Source organism: Centruroides vittatus, unplaced genomic scaffold (assembly GCF_030686945.1).
Source record: "Centruroides vittatus isolate TY-2023 unplaced genomic scaffold, ASM3068694v2 contig_723, whole genome shotgun sequence".
Taxonomy (NCBI): domain Eukaryota; kingdom Metazoa; phylum Arthropoda; class Arachnida; order Scorpiones; family Buthidae; genus Centruroides; species Centruroides vittatus.
In genome coordinates this window covers 770,675-783,669 of record NW_027122461.1, presented here as the reverse complement: position 1 = coordinate 783,669, position 12,995 = coordinate 770,675, and the positions used below count along the sequence as shown (strand labels likewise).

Sequence of the window (12,995 nt, the reverse complement as noted above, 5' to 3'; positions counted from 1 at the left end):
AGTTGTCACATCTGATAACTTGACACATTTCCGCTTCCCCTTGGTGTGTCGACTTATGCGGACTCAACCGTATTTTGAAAGAGACAGGCTATCTCTAGCGCCTAGGATCCACCCAGCATGGCTTGACTTTGGCTGAAATTTTCCAAAAGAAACTCCGTGTGAATGTGGCTGTTCTCTTTTATACAGAATTTGATGACCAATCGGGTTTACTCTCGCTGCAGGCATATTCTGTGCACATTTGAATTTAGCAAGAACTAAACATCCGTTGACTCAGCGGAAACTTAAAAGATGTTGACTTTGATAAAAAATTTCTTTCCTGCTTTCCCACAGTTATAAAATAAATTAACTTTTCTATTAATTTTGTCACTCTTTTAATATTTAATTTTTCCGTATTAAATGTTATATTTAGATTAGTCTAATTCCCGTGTTCTTACCTGAGGGTGACATGAGATTATTTTTTTGTTTAAGATAGAAACATGCGTATATAAATATATTTATGATATATTTCAGGTTTCTGGAAACTTTTATTCTGAAGTGAACGGATAGGTTATAATGCATTATGCAAATAAATAAGTTTGTAGAAATGATTACTGCAGATTGTGTGCAGCAATTTATATATAAACCTGAGGCCTGAATGGTTCATAACATCAGAACCTATCAAATTTTGAAGGAAAATAGTCCAGCTATCTGGTACGTTGCTTACCTGAAAATCAGAAGAGTTGTGAAAACTTACATTTCTGGGATATTCATGATCAATATTCCGGGTGGTTTTTTCTCAGATTTGTTATCCTCTGTCTTTTAACTCTGACTGTTTCGGCGTATTCCGGCATTCGATAGATCTGTTTAATAGGCACTCAATATATATCTATATTTTTTCAACCAGCGGATTCTCACACACTGTTTCGTGTGTTTGTGTTTCGGTCAATAATACCCCAGAACAGAGTAAATGCGTAATAAATTTTGCACAGTAACTTTTATATAAGTCGCCCTGATGGAGTCACATGTCACATTTTAGTGGTTAAAAATCAACGGGGTGGGGAATTACAAGCGTGTCATATATATATATAATATATATAATATATATATAAATGAAGATGTTTGTTTGTTTGTTTGCTTGCTAGACAAAAACATGTTTTTTCACCAAACACTTAATTTCTGTGGCATTTGCAGAAATGTTTCTTAAATACTGAAAACTCACCATTTTCCTGCTCTCTTTTTTGAAACGTTGCTCTTAAGTAAATTGCAATGAAGGAATAGCACATCTAAGATAATACCCGCGTGTTTTAACCATTTCTATTAATTGACCAAATAAAAAAAAAGGAAAAAAAAACTTTTTTCATCTGCTTAATACATTATATGAGAGTTCACAACTTATATGTTAATTTTATTTTTGTTATTCTACAAAAGCATGACTTGAAAGTAACATTTATTAATCCAGGAAACGATGTCTGCCGATTGACTTTAAAATTTATTCTTCCACTGTACCATGATTATTACGTTCAACTTTGCCAGTTAGTAAATTACTCATCATAGTGACGAACACTTTAATATAAGCATAGTTGTTGTATTCTAAGACATTTTACTTTGCCAATTGTAATGATCTAATAGTTTTTTAATGGAATCTCGATAACAAAGAAATACATTTTAGAAAACTACAATAACAAAATTCATAATGGTAAATGTAAAGTAGTCTAATATTGATGCAAACTGTTGTACAAAACATGAACATTTGGCAACTAGCTTTGTGCATGTCACAATCGCATCTACAATTTCACTGTGTAGATTTTATGAAACAGGATACCTGTATATGAGCTTGTTTCGTCGGTCGAGAACAGATTAATCCATTTTACATTCTTACTTATAGTACATTTAGTTTCGGTTTGCGAATAAATCAGTTTCCGAACAACTTTTAAGAACCAACTAAGTTCGAAAACTGAGGTTTGAATGCATATAAAAATCTCCGGGACAATAATTTTTTATTTAAAAAATCCAACGAATACACTTTATAGGAAACTGCATCGAAAGCAGGATAATAGTTAGCTTCATATTGAAAATTGCTTGAATATTTCGTCACACGCGCCCTTGCCCGTTTTAATGCTTATTAAATTGGAAAAGTAAGACTGCATCGACTGCATGATCTGAAAGTATCATCGGAAGTCATTCATTTCATTTTATCAACAGATTATAAGTGACCAAATAATTAAAATCGCAGTGATATTGATGCAGCGATAACTTTGAGTCTTACCTTGGGAATACTTCTACGAGTTATTGTAAATATGCCAGCTACAGTTATTGCCGGAGGACATTTTGTTAGTGATTTTCTATGCGAAATAATCTGTTATTAAAACATAAAATTAATTCTTAAATTATTATTTCTTTCATATACAAGTAACATTGATCACTCTTACATTATCAGCCTATAACTTAGAGTAATGGATAGTTACCCTTAATTAATTATTAACATTTTTCTGCTGGAATAAAAGAAGTTCAAGTTGAACACGAAATCGATGCATCTAAGAAGAAAAATATTTTTTCTGATTAATTTTTAGAAGTATCAAGAATGAAGATAATTTTCTCATAATTTTAGTAAAATGCATTTTTGCTAGTTTAATTAAAGGCTATCAACATCCGTTCTGATACCAGATATAGCATACAACGAATAACATTTATGGTTTTATATTGTCTGGGGAATGAATTTTGGACCTTCTTGTCTCTCACCAGTCCCTTTACAAATTACACATTGTCAGTAATTGTACAGTACATTTTTAATATGAATGAATATACATAGATCTCCAGTTTCAAAACACTTTTACACCCTTTCTCCCTTGTTAATCATTTCCTGAATTTATATCTTCCTTTAGTGTTAACAAGTGATAACATCAATGTAATTGTATGCCGTTATTAATATTAATATTTTCTGTTTCTTTTAAATTTATAATATTTGCATGTTCACAGAGTTCTCTTATGAACAAACGTTTTTTTTGTTTTTTGATTAACTATTTAATTAATATATACTTAATTAACGATTTTACTCTTGTAATTTTTGCAATGTTATGCTACTGCTAAAGATTCGCTGTTGTACTTTATTGCATCAATACGTTGTTTTATTCTAATTTTAAGTTCTTACTAGTTTCTCTTATATACCGGTGTGCATTATCACAATTACAGTTAAATTTATAAATTATATTTTTTCTTTCAGAATGTCCAAGTTATTCTGTTTTTTATTCATAAGTAATTTTCCTAGTGTGTTCGATAATTCTGGTATTAACATTACTTGATATTATTTCATTTATTCGAAAATGCCATTGTCATATTTCATTTTTATAAGTTGTGATTTGTTGGGAATGCTCGTAATGTTTATTTTATTTTGACCTGCGTTTTATTGTTATTTTTATTGTAACCATTTATTAAAAAGACTTTTATTGTTTAACTAGCAGATAGGCCCGGCGATGCTCGGGCAAAAGTAACGATACCGAAGATTAAGATTATTACGTTATAGTCAACCTTATCCTTTTCACAGAATGCAAGAATTGGGTCTATTTATTTCCAGACTAATTAAAGAATTTTTAGATGAATCTAAAAATATATTCGATTTCCTGCAAAAACGAAAAAAAACTGCATCTGCGTCTTGCACATCGCTTTCTTTTAACACTTCCATTGTTACGTAACACTTCCATTGTTGACATTTCCATTATTACTTTACACTTCCAATGTTGACACTTCCATTGTTGATGGAAGTGTTAAGACTTAATGATGTCCCTCTTCCCCGTGGAGAGGAATTTCGAAAAATTCCTTCTCACTGAGTGTTCTCGTGACGTACCCTAACTATGTACCAAATTTCAACTTTCAACTCTTAACCGTTTGGGCTCTTAACATTTCCATTGTTACGAAACACTTCCATTTTTAACACTTCCATTGTTAACACTTCCATTGTTATGTGACACTTCCATTGTTGATGGAAGTGTTAAGCCTTATTTCTGTCTCTCTCCTCCGTGGAGAGGAATTTCGAAAAATCCCTTCTTAGTGTGCATTCTAGTGACGTACCATAACTGTGTACCAAATTTCAACTTTCGACTCCTAACCGTTTGGGCTCTGCGCTGATTGTTATTATTATTATTATTATCATCATCATCAATTCGTCTCGATTATATATATAGATTTGGTACTTTGTTGTATTGTTTATTTTCTCTATACATACAGGACACAATCTCTTTTATATACATGGAAACTTCCGACGTATAATTCATGATCGTATTTATTTAAAATTATTTGAATATTGGTTTCTTTTACTTCATATATTAAAAAGCAATCATCTCCACAGAAAAGAAATTGTATCATATCTTGTTCTCTTATTATATGCCTATCTAATTACCTTATTGCACGACCCTATTGGAATGCTATTCTCTTGACCATAATACACATTATTATGTTTAAAATAGTTATTTTTTATAACTAGTATAACTAAGTCAATAATGAAATCAGGACACATCGTGTTAATTAATGTTTCCTGTTATCAAATTTAAAACCGTGTCTTTTCTTTTTTTTTTTTTTTCGTATACTTAGTACGATGAAGTGCGGGAATCGATTAAACACTAGGTAGTATTTCATTCTTTATTTATTCAATTTAAGTTAAAGTTTCCTGTATTTTATTTAATTTTATACATGTTTTTGATATATAGTGATGCTATTCTAGTATATTGGGTAACCTGCATTTTTTTTTAAATTTCACAACATATTTATTAGTACTGTTAACATTATATTGTGCCCTTTCAAAATTGTTAAATATATTTCTTTTCAAGTTTCTAAAATTGTTAAACGTAAATTTTTATATCAACTATAGGCCAGGAATGTATTGGGTCTTCAAGTTTATTCGCTCTAAACGAAAATTTTGATTATTTATTATCGCTGTTGAGTATTATTAGTTTTTCATCATTAAATATAAAAGATTTTTATATGTATTTTTTGAATTCTTTATTATTTTTTTAATAATAAGAGAAATATTTTCCACATTGTTTATATATCTTTTGTTTTAGAATCTCCTTTACAACTTATAATGCTTTTCTTTATTTGTAAGTAATAACTGTTCGATTCTATGTGACTTTTCAAATGATAAATTATAATCTTCTAGATATTGTTACAATTGTTTCGTACTATTATTACATTTATGTAGATTTATTTTACTTTCTAATTTGGTTGGTGCTTAATCAAATTGCCTGCATTTAACGCTGTCAACATTATTTGTAAACCAAATGCTAATAAATCTGAACCGAGTTAACAGAAAAATATTTACTTGAAAACATTGCTACAAAAGTCACCTTTATGACACGTTTTGTGCTAAGAAAATACACTTTTTCCCGTTCTTTGTTATGTTTTCACACCTTGAGGTTTAAATTCAGCAATGTGAAAATATAACAAAGAACAGGAAAAAACATCTTTTTTTCAAGAAAAAGATGTTTTTTTTTTAATTTTTTGTTGTGTGGGCAGTAAACGATCTTCATAAAAAGCTTAATGTGTTTTCAGCCACATCAAATTGAAGTGACAGTTAGTGAGGGACGAGGCAGACAGATACCGGACAAACCATTCATAAAAACTCCTCAGGTTATCTAAGCCAATTCGACCATGGTTTTCCAGAACGGTAGACTAGGGGTGCATATAACTTTGGAATCAAACTGATCCATTATTACTCTGATCGTTCAAATCTTGTACACAAACGAACTATAGCGATCTGATCAATCTCTATTCGCGTATACAATTGTCATCTAGGATCAACTGGATCGTGATGAAACTAATCGAGCGGTGAAGAGGATCGTTTTAATGGAATGAAAAAGATTAAAGATTAAAGTTAAGCTCATAGTTGACTGCACAGAAATATATTCATGTAACATTTAAAAACCGCTTGTAACATTTAAGTTACAAAAAGTAAATAAAAACATCATTTAAAATATCCGATAAACTGAGATTAAAAAATAAGTACCAAAGGACAATTTTGCGAGATTATACGGTAAGAATACATTGCGTGCATTCTCCCATTTTGCCAATCATTTGAGAAGTTTTATTCACGGAGTAAATACAATTCGATCCAACTTGTATACTTTTTGCCATCTAAAATGCATAACAGAAGCGATCTGTTTTACGTGTCAAAGACTAATCCGATCATAAGCTGGGGTCACATTTACAAAAAAGAAGAAGAAAAAAAAAAAAAAACACCAAGGAAAATGTAAACCAAAAGTTAAAACCAGAAAAAATGTTTGTCCCTCACTCATAAAATTTCTAGATAATCAAGTCGAGAGGTGCTCAGTGGAATATTTTTCTGATGATGTAAAATGCAAATGTTGACCAATCAGATCTTGAAGATCAGATCAGAAGTTGAGAGAGAGAACCTGTTTACAATGTCACTGACGTTCTTGCTGTGCTGCCCAAGACTGAAACAGAGAAATCGCGTGAGCTGCCCAGCTGCCATTTTGACATTTCCACTGATAGTTGTGTCGCTGCTAGTAATATAAACTGACACTAGATGGAAAAAAAAGTTTGTTTTTTTTCGTTCCAATTTAGTTTTTTTCACGATATTACGTGCGAAATACTCAATTCAAGCTGAACGGAAATTTGCCATACGATTCATTGAGCTTTTTTTCTGTAAGTGTGACCCCAGCCTTACTGATGGATTCATCTGAAACAAAACAAACTCTGTCTTAAATGCATCGGCTGTCCAGCCGAAAAAAAGTAACCTGTTAATGGAATTGATACAGAAGAAATACCATATAAAATACAGATTATAATTCTACTAATAAAAATAAATTAAAAATTACAATGTGAAACGATATTATCAAAGAAAAAACGTACTTACGCTTTTTAGTTTAACTGTTGCTAAAAGAATTGAAAAACCAAAAACAATATTGCTACAAATTCCAAGATATATACATGCCCATTTTACGATTTTCAATCCTTCGCTGTATATGCCAATATAAAAACTTATGGTAGTAAATATCAACTGAAACAGGTAATAAACTGCTAACATTGGCTTTATCATTTCGTCTATGTCGAGAAGAATGTCGCAGTATTGGGCATGTTTCTGAATTACAAAGCGAAAATCTAATTGTTCTCCTTTCTCTAAAGCATATTCCATTATTTCACACAACCAGCACATATTTTCATCAAGTGTGATGCCAATATCTGTGATGAAGAGCTGAAATACAGTTAATAATCCAAATCCATGATATATTTCATACTGGCTTAAAATTAAATAAAATATAAGTTTATATAAATTCTCTTCATTCACAATAGATGCAAACATTATTGTGGTAACTGTGAATATAAATATATAGGAGATATCAGAAGTAGTATGGTATATTTACTTAAATTGTTGTGAACGAATACAGAAATTTCCTTGAAATTATCCAAGTAAGTTTTATAGTTTTATTTAAAATTTATTTTGTATACTACTGCTTTCTATATATTAACAGTTTCTTAGTCTACATAACAAGCAGAAACAATCAAGTGGATGATTCACCGGATTTCGAATCATTTTTTGAAATAGTTTTGTTTTTAAAACAGCTTTGAATATGTGTCAAGAAATCACAATGTACTGACGGCGATCAAACTGTTTCAAAAGAATACGTGCAAGGAAACATGGTTGTTCTTAAATCAATGTCCATTTAGTTCAGTAAACAAATTGAAAGTTTGGCTAGATAGGTTTTCCAGTGACAGAGTGAATCAGTAATTAAAATCTGTCAAAAATAATTTGTTAAAACAGGGTTTTAAAAGTGTTGCTAAAGATTTCCTAAATAACAGAACAGTTCACAAATACTAAACCACCACTTGAAACGAGAGGGTAATGTGTTTATGAAAAATCGGTGGCACCTTTCCCAGTTATTAAAATTTTCCTATTTATGAGTGCATTTTGAAACATTATATATTGATAGTAACTTCATAAAATTGAACGTAGGAGAAAGTAACGAACACGAACAGTTCTCAGCAACATCGAAGCTTCCTTCTTCTTCATACATAATTCTTAAATTTGTAATGTTTATAAAGTCGTTTATACATATGGGATTTGTGGTATGTAGCTCAATATTTTATGAGATATAGTGCAATAGTGTATTGTGTGATATGTATCGATTTAAATTAGTTTTATTGTCAATTAAAGTTGCTTCCAATTTTTGTCTGGTTACATATTATTTCTATTAGGTTGATTAATTACAGAATAATAGTTTGTAACAAAATGAAAAGATCGATAATCTGATTTATAAGATGCTTTATCCGTAAAGTAATTAATTGTATTAATATTTGAATCCATAACATCATATAGTGTATCTAATTATAGTAATTGTAGATTAACATTAATAGATACAAGTTATGCAGTGAATACGTTCAATGCATATTTCAATCTAATTTTTGTTGGAAGTTTGGAAACTAAAAGTATTTTGAGTTGACAAAACTTGTGTAAACATAGATTTGATTTGTTTAGTTATCATTTTCTTCAGAATCTTGCGAGAATAAAGAACTAATAAAGATTTTTGAAGAAAGGACAAACACGTGGCACACAGTATCAATAAATTCTTCTAGATGACACAAGAAACGAACCTGAATCAATATAATGCTGACTTTAATTATGAAAATGTTTTCAATTATTTATAAAACTCTTGCAATTATTAATATAAGTGAAAATGTTTGCAAAATTAAAACAAATGTCTTACCATAGTCAGAAATCAATTGTATTAAATTGTTTGAGCAGTAGGTGTTTTAGGAATAGAGATGATTACAAACAAATAATATAGATGTAGCAACATACAAGATTGCGTTTTTTACTTAAAAGCATATTTAGATCACGTTCATATTATTGGAAATATGTTGAAAATAGAGATATAAAAAATATAAATGTGATTATACAGCTCCGAACTACTCTATTGTTCACTTACCAAGAGGACAATCTTTTTCTGTCTTCGCAATACCATTTAAATAGAGGATAGTTTATCAAAGAATATTACTTAAGAGGTATTCTATAGCAAACGTATGTTCTATTTAAAGGGTATAGGCAAGAAGTAAACCCAGAAAACTCCACGATATTCGTCCATCGATGAAGCGAAAATTCATAACTAATGTTCAATAGTGTTATCCACTCAGCCATTGGTGGGTGTCTACATAAATTCGTCGTCCTAGTGGCAATAGCTGAATTTTAGTAAATAAAGAACATTACTTACTTTCTATTCGAGCATAAAATAATTAATTATATAATGGTTAATATAACAGATTACTGTACGTTATGATTTATTAAATAATTTTACGTTATTAAATAATTTATGATTTTTAAATTCGAATCATTAAATTAAAATAACTGACTGAATATTCTCTTTAATTATATCTTTGATAATGTCATAATAGATCTGTGCTAGATCTAAATTCAAAGTTAACTGTGAAAGCAAATTTGTGTAGCGAAGGCTTTTTAAGCGATTGAGAGATTCGATAACATTTACTGCAGTGGATCGAACAACAATGATCATTGGAACTGCCATTTTTGGCTTATATTTTGGTAAATGTTTATATGCTAATTATGGACTTTCTCCTCACCTGGTTTTATTACAGTTTGATAAGTCTCGTATACCTCCACCACTTGGTTACTATAGATAATTATTTAAACAAGCTGATATATTTTAACATACGGCTATTAATATGTGATACGTCCATGAAGTAAAATTATTTTTATTATTTATAATTATAATTTAATGGAATTTAATAAATTCACTAGTAATTAAAAGGAGAAAAAGAAATATCAAATATAAGGAAAATATATTGTGAATTAAATAATTTTAATTTGTTAGGAAAATGTACTGTACATGTTGTATATCAGTTGCACCTTTCCTTGTTCATTTGGGGAAGTGGTGTGAAGGTATATGGATTAATACATTTTCAATCTTGAAAACTAATTTCCCTTTATTAGAATATACATAATATTACCTTAATATAACATAAAATAGATGCTCAGCATTAAATAAAGGAACCGTGAAAAGAAAGACAGATAAATGACCAATTGCTCCACTCCCTACTATATCAAACTGTAATCTGACTGGTATTCCCTTTACAGGGAACGTAGTTTATGGATGGTCACTTACCTGAAAAATTAAAGAATGAACTATTTGAAACAATTATTTCGTATTTATTGTAAATGGCAAGTAAAATACGTTTACGGTTATTATAATTTGCTGTTTTTAAAGATTTTATTTATCTCAGTTAAATTTTCTCTATGCGTACAATTCTTATCTAAGTCTAAAAGTGAAGATAAAAGTTTCTTGAGAAAGTAAACTGCTGTTCATATAATTTACAAATAAGTTTAATAGAGATAACTGAATTGCTTTTTGGATAATAAATATATTCGAATTATCGTGAAAGAAATAGAGAAAATTAATACTTTATATTAATTAATAAAAATATGAAAAATTTTGTGTAAATTTATATGTAAGATCTGCAAATTCTTCTGTAATTTCTCTACCTTTCTTTCCATAAAAGAAAATTTTAGAAAATAGACAAAAGTAGTGTTTACCTTGTTTATATCAGTAAAGAAATTTAACAAGTGTGGCCAAGGTCTACAGAGAGAAATTTCGAAACCTAAAATTAGATGATTTTGCATCATTTCATTAGAAAAAAATTATCTTAATAAATGTTATTTTAAAGAAAACTGCAGTTTAAATCGATAATTTAAAACAGTAAGAAGAATTACATCTAAAAATTAAATGAATATCAACGGCATAATACTTTTTGTTTTATATAATATTCATATTTATTTATTAAATTATAAAACATTTAAATACTGTAGATAAAAGTTTAACGTGTCTTATATAATTATGAAAATTCATTCAAATATTATCTATAAACACCTTCGATTAGATTACATAAGAAGATTGTATAAATAGAAACGTTCAGTTCACTTAGTCAAGAGGCTAGTGTGCGGCATAACTGATAACCCATTGAAAATGTTGTTCATATTTGCATTATTTACTGTGACTTTTGCAAGACATGGTAAATTTTTTTTTAATAATGATATCAAAATGTATATAAAAGTTTTAAATTCTAAAAATCTATGATAATTTCACAATTTCTAGTGGATCTTCCATACAGAGCTTTACATAATCCCGATCTCTTCGAAGGAGATATCGTCGGGATAGAAGACAATGACGTAAGTTTGTTTATTTATAAAAAATATTTAATTTATAACAAAATAAATTTTTATTTTCATTCAGGCCAGAAATGCAATAGTAAATCCTGATCGTCTCTGGAAGGACGGTGTAGTTATTTATGCGGTGGACTCATCTTTAGGTAAAATCTTAAGACGTTTTCAAACTTAATATAGATAAAACGATTACATTAATTTAATTAATTATTCTTATAATAGAACATATAAGGGATTTAATTACTGAAGCAATGAATCACATAACGAAAGAAACCTCAGGATGTATCACTTTTAAAGAGCGAAGATACGAACGAGATTACGTTAAATTCACCGCTGCAGACGGGTACGTATCTGTCACGTAATTAATACAATATTTTACGTATATTATCATATTTTTATACTCAATTCAGGTGTTACTCGAGTTTCGGTCAAGTTGGAGGTGCGCAAACTCTATCTCTTGGTGAAGGTTGCGAATTTGTAGGGGTTATCGTGCACGAAATTGGTCACGCACTTGGTTTCTTTCACGAACATAATCGATCTGATAGAGATGATTATATTACTATATACTGGGACAACATACAACCAGGTAAGTTATCATTATCACGTACAATGAAACCTGCTAATGGGATAACTTTAATAATATGTCCACCTGTGTAAGATGACCAGTATAAGCTGGTATTTTCGGTGGTCACATTAACAGGTTTTACTGTATTTTCATTTGTTGATATCTTGTTAAAATTCACACAAATTTCTTTGTTAGGATCGAAAATGCAGTTTATCAAAATGCCATCGATTAGAAATAAAATTTTTAACGAGTTCGATTACGAATCTATCATGATTTATGGAAATTATGCCTTTTCTAAGGATGGTAAGTCGGTAACTATGGAAGCTAAAACAGGAGTAAAGTTGAGAGAACCGTACGAGAAAAGTGGATTAACTGCTAGCGATGTTTATAGAATTAAAAAGTTGTACCAATGTGAATAAACCACAAATAATTATGGACTAAACGTTATAATATTATAAGAAATAATTATAAATAAATATGCGAAATATCTATTCGATTTTCTAAGAATGATATCATATTTTTAGATTTCAACAATGTATTTTTATTTATCCTAATAAAAGATTTATTGTTGATGAATTTATTATACATTAATTAAAACCTGTCCAAAACGAAAACCTTCCTAAACAGAAGAAATTTTTGGATCCTTGCAAATCTCCATGTTAAATTTTACTTTAAATGAGGAAAATGTTTAGCCGGAAACGGAATGTTTTGAGAACCAAGAAAGTACTTTAACCTGAATACACCGAAAAATTAAGTGGCTACATATTGTTAGTTGTCGTGTTGATAATTACATAGATTTAAGTGAACAAGCAGCGATGGCAATCTATGGGAGGCCAACTTCGACTTTCAAATGTATGCAATCCGTTTTAAACTATCCATCTAGCAGAAATACGTCGATCCAGATACGCATTTTTATGGATTCGTGGTATGCATGCATGTGTATGGGGGGCACAATTTTGTTTGCCCTTTTTGAAACTTATTATCTCGAAAAAAGTCAGACTTAATAAGGATTTTATTTGTTATTAACACTTACAATTTCTTTAATGAAATCTATCAATACTTTCAATATTAACCCTTTTGCCATTTTATAATAATTAGAAGTATTAAAAAAATTTATAAAAAATCTTTTATCAGATTGCGTCATACACAATTTTATTTATTTCTAGCTGTTACCCGTGCTTAGCCCGCGCGGATTTTGCAAGCAAACACCATTTATATTCAGTATTTCAACAACCATAGTAATTGTTATATAACACCTACCGCTGAGAA

General features: G+C 29.6%; 1 protein-coding gene across 1 annotated transcript; it reads left to right on the top strand.

Annotated features, from left to right (window-relative positions):
* Nucleotides 1-10,886: 10,886 nt before the first annotated feature.
* LOC136980766 (astacin-like metalloprotease toxin 5) lies at nt 10,887-12,374 on the top strand. Its single transcript, XM_067276958.1, has 6 exons — nt 10,887-11,010; nt 11,094-11,167; nt 11,232-11,307; nt 11,384-11,504; nt 11,572-11,747; nt 11,922-12,374. The coding sequence occupies exons 1-6, from the start codon at nt 10,965-10,967 to the stop codon at nt 12,143-12,145; spliced, it is 717 nt and encodes a 238-aa protein (XP_067133059.1). The 5' UTR covers nt 10,887-10,964; the 3' UTR covers nt 12,146-12,374.
* Nucleotides 12,375-12,995: the final 621 nt, after the last annotated feature.

Coding starts and splice junctions, on each gene's coding strand:
- LOC136980766 (XM_067276958.1), top strand. CDS start 10,965: ATGTTGTTCATATTTGCATTATTTACTGTGACTTTTGCAAGACATG. Junction 11,168..11,231: donor TCGGGATAGAAGACAATGAC/GTAAGTTTGTTT, acceptor ATTTTCATTCAG/GCCAGAAATGCAATAGTAAA. Junction 11,748..11,921: donor CTGGGACAACATACAACCAG/GTAAGTTATCAT, acceptor TTTCTTTGTTAG/GATCGAAAATGCAGTTTATC.